The 7978-nt window shown below is 59.8% G+C and overlaps 1 protein-coding gene across 2 annotated transcripts; it reads right to left on the reverse strand.

The window, feature by feature from the left end:
* Positions 1-53: 53 nt before the first annotated feature.
* Positions 54-7578, reverse strand: RGL2 (ral guanine nucleotide dissociation stimulator like 2). 2 transcript variants are annotated; one of them, XM_038553702.1, is made up of 18 exons: positions 7418-7578; positions 7011-7210; positions 5719-5802; positions 5305-5483; positions 5124-5174; positions 4737-5034; positions 4218-4469; positions 4022-4125; positions 3852-3936; positions 3697-3771; positions 3422-3496; positions 2803-2835; positions 2561-2682; positions 2369-2464; positions 2161-2272; positions 1762-2052; positions 853-967; positions 54-740 (listed from the first exon to the last, which is right to left on the reverse strand). In XM_038553702.1, the coding sequence occupies exons 2-18, from the start codon at positions 7167-7169 to the stop codon at positions 529-531; spliced, it is 2343 nt and encodes a 780-aa protein (XP_038409630.1). In that variant the 5' UTR covers positions 7170-7210; positions 7418-7578; the 3' UTR covers positions 54-528. The 2 variants fall into 2 exon arrangements, with proteins under 2 accessions (XP_038409630.1, XP_038409629.1); XM_038553701.1 differs by having other exon boundaries at positions 3697-3774.
* Between the last annotated feature and the right edge of the window lie 400 nt (positions 7579-7978).

The raw sequence follows: 7978 nt of genomic DNA on the forward strand, positions 1-7978 counted from the left end.
TCCCCACCGCCACTCCCAGAAGCTAAACCATACACAATTCAAGGACAGGGGAGTAGAATGTAGGTAGTGTTTTGATTTATTATCTTAGTGTTGTCACAGTGACAGGAACACCCAGAGTAGGAAAATAAACTCCTACTAGATCCTACTTCTTGCCATCCCCTCTCCCCAGGGCTCAGAGCCTCTAGGCTTTTCCTCTCCCTCCTCCTTGTAGGCCTCTCCTTGGCCTTAGAATGCTAGGATGTGGCCAGGAACCGGGAACTGATCCCTTTTTCCAGTACTGGCCATGTGCTGCATTCATGGAAAGTAGGGAGCTATACACAGGTATCCCAACTTGGTTACCAAGATAACCAGTTCTCACAAAGCTGAATCTCTCAGCCTTCTGGTTAAACCAGTAGCACTTCACTGCCCCAGGGTGGTTGGCCACCTTTCTGGATTTCTTCCCGGTGCAACATGACTGCCACCACTCAGGATGGCAACCCACATTGGTGTGGCCACCATGAGTTCTATTGAGCTCGCAGGGTTTCTTCCTCAAAACAGTGCCCGGGCAATCTTCCTCCCTGTGGCCTTGATCCTGGGAAAAGAACCCCCTCCTCCCTCACTTGGGGGAGTTCCTGAGGCTGAGGGGCTGCTGGTGAGACCCAGTGTAGCAGTAGAGGGCCTTCGCCGCTGCCGTAGGAGGAAATCGTGTGATGCTCCATCCATAGCATAGAAAACATTAGCCGAGGGTGGGATGGTCAGCTCTGTGTGTTCAGAGAAGGAACATCAAGAGCGACATGATCATTGCCCCCACAACCAGTTGGCTATGGAAGCACCACTCTCCTCCCAAGTCTGCCTTCCCTCACGGCCTCTTACCTCGCTCCCCTGGTAGCAGCTGCACTAGCTCATATTCCGAAGCCACCGCAGAGTCACGATTGTTTTTCTTAAGGACACGACTGATGACACTTGGAGCCTTGTCTTGGCTTGTCACCTGGCAGGACAGGAGACCAAAAGAGCAATAAACTGGCCATTGCCTCTGCTTTCCATCCGTTCAGCTCTAACTGCTGATCCCAACTGAAAATGGTGACCCATGTCAAACACTCTAGAATGAACAGGGAAGCACTATGTAGTGGTTACCTGTACCCCACAGTGTCCAGTGAAATAGGACTGCTTCCCTAAGAGGAAACTGCTATGGATTCTGAAGATCTAATATGGTCCCCAAAGTTCAAGCTGCAGCAGCTAATGCCAAGTAGCCTTTATTGTTTTTTTAAGATGTTTACTTATTTACTCATGAGAGAGACAGGCAGACAGAGGCAGAGGGAGAAGCAGGCTCTCTGCAGGGAGCCCGATGCGGAACTCGATCTCAGGACCCCACGATCACACCCTGAGATGAAGGCAGATGTTCAACCACTGAGCCACCCAGGCGTCCCACCAAGTAACCTTTAAAACAAAATAGCTGACGGGTGCTTGGGTGGTTCAGCTGGTTGAGTGTCAGACTCTCAGTTGTGGCTCAGGTCATGATCTCAGTTGTGAGGTGGACAGAACCCACGTCCAGCTCTGCGGTACTGGGTGTGGAGTTAAGATTAAGATTCTCTGTCTCCCTCTCCCTCTGCCCCTCCCACCCCACTTGCTCACTTGCTCTGAAAAATGAAAAACAAAACGGCTATCATAAGCACAGGTCAGAACCAAGGCTAGAATCATCCTCCCATTTGGCTATTCAGGACAACATCTATAGTCCCACAAGGCATCATCCTTCAGCCCCACTGCACGGGGCAGCTTCCTCACCAAGATGCTCTTGTAGACACTGCCATCTTCCCCCAGCTCCATCTGGACTCGGATGATTCGGCAATCAGAGGCCCCTGGCCCAGATCCCCCACCCCTGTATTCAGTCCCCTTGGAGGCCCCTTCTGCACCCCCACTGAGTGGGGAGCCACAGGAGGCGGAACGGCGGTGACCTCGAGAAGGCCTGGGAGAGGAGGCTGGGGGAGAGAGGTGGCTGGGGTCCGCCAGACTGTGCAGGTATGGAGTGCTTTCCAGGGCAGAGTCCAGAGATGAGACAGATGGCCACTTCATGTGCTAGGGACAAACAACATGTGGGACTGGCATGAAGGCAGAGAGGTCAAAGAAGAAACATTCACAAAGGCAAGGTCAGTGTTGAGATCAGAGGTCAGGAACAGAGCTCACCTGGGCCAGCCTGGTCAACAGAGGAGCAGGGGTTCCAGGTACCTCCTCTCCCCCCACACTGGGCCGGTCCCAGGAGACAAGGGGGGTGGGTCCCCCGACAGAGCCCAGGACCCTGGAGCAATAAGGCATTAAGAGGGTCAGAGGGAGAAGGGCTCTTCTCCCAAGGAGCTTCCCCATGGCACTACCCTCTAACTGCTGACACCCTTACTCTGTCCATTGCGAGATGACCAGTGTTGGCCGAAGCACCCTTGGGGCAGGAGGGTCACTGGTACCAGGTGGCTCCACCTCACAGGACACTCGATGGCTGTGAAGAGGTCCAATGGACAGATGTCAGGACAGGACACACCGATCCCCACACTCAGCCCTAGGTCTGGAGTCCCAACCTCACCCAGCCAGTCACCTCTGGGCCTCTGTCAGCGGCCGAAGCCCTCGCAGCCACTGCTGGATATCAGGGTCAGGTCGGAGGTCATAGCCACGACATTCGTTCTGGAGCCGCCGCAGCTCAGAAAGGACAGCAAACTCCTAAGAAGGAGCCCACAGACTGCAGGAGCCGATCTCAGGGACCCCTGACTTTCCCCACCACCTCCCCTTGTCGGGACATGGTTAGAGAGGTCTAGCATCCCATGCGTGCACTACCCTCACCTTCCTCCGCTTGTCAAAATTGATGTATCCGTTCTGCAAGAATATTGGGGATGGGGTGAAGCCCAGTTCTGCCACAGAGAGAACATACCCTCTTCCACACACACATCCACATCCAACTTCTCAAGCATTTCACCCACTAGGCCTCCGAATCCTCTGTTCCTCCCCAGCTCCCCCTCACCTCTGCCCTGCCCCAAGCTCTCTACCTTACCCTTGAAATTGAATATCACAGGTAGAAGTGGTGTCCATTCCACAGATGGGAAAATTAGGGCTCAAAGACAATGAGGAACTTGCCCAAGATCCCAGTTTTTGTTTCTTTAACAAATGCTACATACGCTAACACTGCAGACACGCTCTAAGCACCTGCTGAAAAGTATTTCATTTAATCCTCCTGACAACAGACTGGCATTGACATGGTCACCGCGCTCTCACTTACAAATCGCTGAGCCACAAATAAGTTAAGCTACTTGCTCAAGTAACAGAACCAGAACTCCGACAATCTGGCTCGAGCCCTGGAGTTTGGTGCTGACGCCCTGCAACACCTTTCTGGAAGGTCTATCTAACCCTGAGGCCCACCTGTTCCCTCATCACAATGCACACAACGACCTTGCACACCACCCACCTCCAGCTCATCCTTGGAGGCTGCGTCCAGCATCACGAGGTCCTTCAGGAAGGTGCCAAGATATGGGACCACGCCCTGAGGTCAGAGGTCAGGATCAGATGCCCACTCCTGATCTGAGGGCTCTCCATCCCTCTGCCCTTGCCTATCCCATCCCTCCCTCCTGCCATGCCTCCCCTTTCCGTCCCTCTGAATGCCTCCCCACTCCACTTCTCACTCTTTCACAACACTCCCCCCCACCCTACCCCACCCCACCCCCCGCTAGGCTAGTCACTCACCCCACCCCGGGAGCCAGAGCCAGACCTCGGAGCCTTCTTGGAATTTGACTCCAGAGAGGGCTGCAGCTTCACCTCCTGCTGGTGACAGGACAGGGAGGTAGGGGTGCCTCAAGGGGAGCAGGGATGGCTGGGAGCACCATGGAACAGGGACTCACCTGCAAGAGGAGCTCCCGGCTCTGGGAATAATTATCCTCCTCGGAGAAGATCTGGCAGAGGCTGGAGAAGACTCGGAGGCTGTCCCTGGGGGTGGGGGGCAGCAGCCTTGAGGATGGGCCAGCCTGCCCCACGCCCCCTCGGCGCCAGGCAGGTGCCCCCGTGCTCCCACCTGGTGGCTTCCCCCCAGGCTGCTCGAAGCCTGTGGATGGGGCTGGACTGCAGGGCCGACACCACAGCATAAACCGAAGAGAAGTTTCGGAGCAGACGACACTCCTGGGGGAGGGGAGGGTCACAGAGGCAGGCCAGAGCTCTGGGCCCACTCTCTCCACACCAGGGTCCCCAACAGAGCCAAGCCTCTCTCTTACCTCTGCCACACGGATCCACTTTTCCAGGAGCCGGGCCCTCTGCGGAGGACGCAGTGGCCGAATGGTCACCTCCCCGGGCCCCTCTCCAGCTGAAGTAGCTCCCAGGACAGAGCTGACCACTGCCCCTGCCACCTTGTTGAACTGTGTGACAGTAGCTCGGACAGATGGGCAGAGGTGGGAATGTCCCGGCCGGTCTCTGTGACCCCACAGGCTCCCCAGGCACTGAGAGGGGACCAGATGGAGAAACAGCTCCTGTGGAGCAGAGGACAGAGATCAAGGTTCGGAGTCAAGTGGGCTCAGCCTTCCAACATCAGGGGCGTGAGGATCGCAGGTGGCCAAGGAACCAAAGGGGAGCGGGCTTTGAAGGGTAACAATCATGGGGAAGGGGGAAAGATCAAACAGAGTGGACAGGGGAAGCTGGGAGCTTGTTTAGGAAGGGCTAGAAACAAGGAGAAGGCTCTGGAGTCAGGGGGAGTAGTAAGGGGACAGGGGGCACAGGGGCAGAGGTCAGGGTCTCACCGCATCTAGCAGGGTCAGCTGTTCGGCCAAGTGGTCAGCGAGGAACACCAGGACATCCGTGGGGTCAGCAGGGGGATCGCCGGGGAGGGCCAGGGGCTTAGGAAGGTCGGGGGCCTGGGGGTCCACCCGGAACCGGAGGTTGCGGATGAGGTCAGCGCTGCCCCCCCCAACACCCTCCCCTGCTGCATACCCTGTCCGAAGCAAGAAGCTCTCAAGCCGGTCAAGCTGGCCCTTGACCTCAGAGCCAAAATCCTCAGGGTGAGAGGCCAGCCAGGTTGACAGTACAGAGGTGGCTACCCTGGGAGAAGGGGAATCAGCCAGGGGTCAGCTATCAAGCTGCAGCTCAGCCAGAGGGGACTGTGAGGTTAACAATCAGCGGTCACTCACCCTATTGTCCTCTCTAGTTCATCAGTAGGATGAGATTCGAGGGCTTCCAGCCTAGGAAGGAGAAGAGATTCGATCTGCCCATTTTCCCCAAGCCCCCAGTGGCTTTGACTATTCTGGGGGGATTTTCTGGCTTTAAGAAGTCCAGACACCTCCATGATCCTTGGTCCCTTATGACCCTGACCTGTCAGCCACAAGCCCTAGCAGGGCAGGGGTGGAAGTGAAGGCCCTGTGGGTGGCCAGGAAAGCTGGTGTGAAGGTCACGTCAGCCCCTGATGTCCGGGCATCCAGCAGGTGTCTGACCAGGGCCTCCAGAGTGCCAGCTCGGAGCCTTCTGGAGGACCGAGGGGGAGGCGTCGGGGCCTGGGGGAGACAGAAGGAAAGTCACTGACCCTGTTTTCAACTTAGCCCCTAGACCTCTGGGGAAAATCCCAGACTCAGGAAATGCTGGGGGCTCGTTATACGAAGATTCAGAGACGGCCAAAAACTTGATTGACCAAAGTCACACGGCAGAGTTCAGGTCTCCAAAGAGTTGGCCAGAGGACAGGAGACTGGGAGGTCATGGGTCAGAGGTGAGAAGCCAAAGTTAGGATCTCACCAAGGGATCAAGAGGCCGATACTGGCGGCTTGTGACAGTAAAGGTGGCACCATTCTCCTCCTCATCCCAGACAGACACAGGGGCCTGGCAGAGCAAGGAAGGGGAGGTGAGACAGTCCCACGCCACCCCCTACTGCCCCCAGCCCTAATCCTCCCTCTGTACCCCTCACCTGTGGTGGCGGGGAACAGTACCAGCGAGTGCGAGGGGTGGGGGGGGCTGGTGACCCCAGGTCTCCCCCACTGGGGCCTAGACAGCCCCCCCCAAGCCGCCTCAGGGCCCGGTGGAGTCGAGGGGGTGGCAGTGGGGGGGTGGGTGGAATGCAGGAACCCTGGGCCCGGAGACCTCTGTCGCCCTTTCCCCCCAGAGCTGAACCCCAACACAGCAGAGAAGCAAGGTGCGAAGGATAGGAGGGGGAAGCGAGAAAGGCAGAAAGCCAGAGGCAGAGGCCTTGAAAGCTGGAACCTCAGTCACGGGCACAGCCGCAAGCTCCGCCCTCCCCCGCAGGAACTGACCGAGCCCCAAGAGTTACTCCTTCAGGGGAGCCCCCCTTCCCTGGTCCCTCAGTGCTGGGAGACCCCCTCAAGGTGGCGGCTCCAATGCCAGTACAGGAAGGAGAAGGGGAAGTCGGGATGATGGGGAGGGGGGTTGTGCAGCCGACTCAGGGTCACGTGGCCCCAGCCCCTCCCGCAACCGATCCCGAAAAACCAGCCCTGCCAGTCACCCTGCCCTCACCCAGGCTCTGGACCCAGGAGTCCTGGGCCTCGGGGCCCCGAATCCAATTTCTGGCCCCTTCTGGGGCCCCGGATCCCGCTCCTGGCCACCACCATTAGTCCCGGCGGAGAGCAGGTGACCCCCCCGGCCCAGCCTGGGATGTTCCCTCCAAAGTCCGAGAACCCGGGCTTCCCGCCTCCACTCGCGGCCCAGCGGGAGAGGGGGAGGGGTCACGAAATCGAAGGGTTCCCTCCCCAATCCCGGAGTCGGAGAGGCCGGTTACTGTGGAAACAAACCCCACCCCGCCAAACAAAAACACGGAGGGCGACGGGGACCGAGACACGACGGCCGGAAAGGCTGGCGCCCTGGGGCCGGGGCGGGGAGAGCCAGGGAAGGTTCCCGCGGGCCAGTGCTGAGTCCCACCGCCAGCGGGAGCCCCAGGAACTCCGGGACTCCCCGCCGGGCCGACTGGCAGACACCCAGCAGGAGGCCGGAGGGAGAGAGGAGGGACAGAGACCCGAGGGCGAGGCAGAGCGTCTCCGACATGTCCACCTCCCGACTTCCCACCACTCGCGTCTCACCTCGTCTTCTTCCTCCTCCTCCTCTTCCTCCTGCCCCCCGCCCACGCCCCGGCCACCTGGGCCCCCACCCTCTTCGGGGTCTCGGCTCCGGAAGCTGCTCAGCACGACTCCCCCGGGGGGACTCGCGTCCCAAAGCAGCCGCAGGGGCCGCGGGAGCATGGCCGAGTGAAGGAATCAGCGGGGTCGGGCCATGGGGGCGCCTGGGGAGAAACGGGGGGGCAGGTGGAGAGTCAGGTGGGCGCGGGGGATCGGGGAGGGGAGGGACGCGGGTGAGTGCCCAGGTGACCGTACGGGAGTTTGGGGAGGGAAGCAACACAGGAGTGGGCTATGGGGGTCCCTGGTGCATCTGGGGTTTGGGGGTCACGAGTACGGGAACGGGCAGGGTCACAGGGTGCTCAGGCTCTGACCTGCTCGGGAACGGTGGGAGCAGCGCGGGTCCCGGGCCGCTGTTCCCGTCGGTCTCCGGTCCCCAACCGAGTCCCTGGCCCGAGTCCCCTCCTCGGCTTTTCCGCACCCCCGTTACCGCCCGCCAGGCTCCCGGGCCCTCCCGCCCTTTCCGCTCGCCCCCTCCCCCCCCCACGTCCGCCTGCTCCAACTGCAGGAGCCAAAACGGGAAGGAAGTGAGGACAGGAGCCAGGGCCGCGGACTCGGGGAGCGCCGGGCGCCCAGCGGCCAGGCCCCAGCAGTCACGGGCCCCCGCCCGCTGTCCTCGGAGCCCCCGCTCAGGGATCCTGGAGCCCACGCCGCCCCGCACTCAATCCGAGTGGATTCCCGTCTCCCGACCCCGAGGGAGGATAGGAGCCGGATTTGACATTCCCCTGCCCCCCGACAACACCGAAGCTAAAACTCCCGGGGGAAGCGTTTTAGGCCGACAGGGATCGCTTACTCCCCCTGACGCGGTTACACTCCCCACCCGCACCCACGCCTGTAGCGGACCGGAATCCAGTCCGCGTTTTCCGAGAAGCGCG

Source organism: Canis lupus, chromosome 12 (genome assembly GCF_011100685.1).
Source record: "Canis lupus familiaris isolate Mischka breed German Shepherd chromosome 12, alternate assembly UU_Cfam_GSD_1.0, whole genome shotgun sequence".
Lineage (NCBI taxonomy): Eukaryota > Metazoa > Chordata > Mammalia > Carnivora > Canidae > Canis > Canis lupus.

Bases quoted from the DNA above. Each gene is read 5' to 3' on its own strand.
- RGL2 (XM_038553701.1), bottom strand. From the start codon at position 7,169: ATGCTCCCGCGGCCCCTGCGGCTGCTTTGGGACGCGAGTCCCCCCGGG. The intron at 5,175-5,304 runs GTCAGGGTCATA...TCTCCTTCCTAG, and splicing joins CTAGGGCTTGTGGCTGACAG to GCTGGAAGCCCTCGAATCTC. The intron at 3,937-4,021 runs GTGGGAGCACGG...CCCCACCCCCAG, and splicing joins GCCTGGGGGGAAGCCACCAG to GGACAGCCTCCGAGTCTTCT.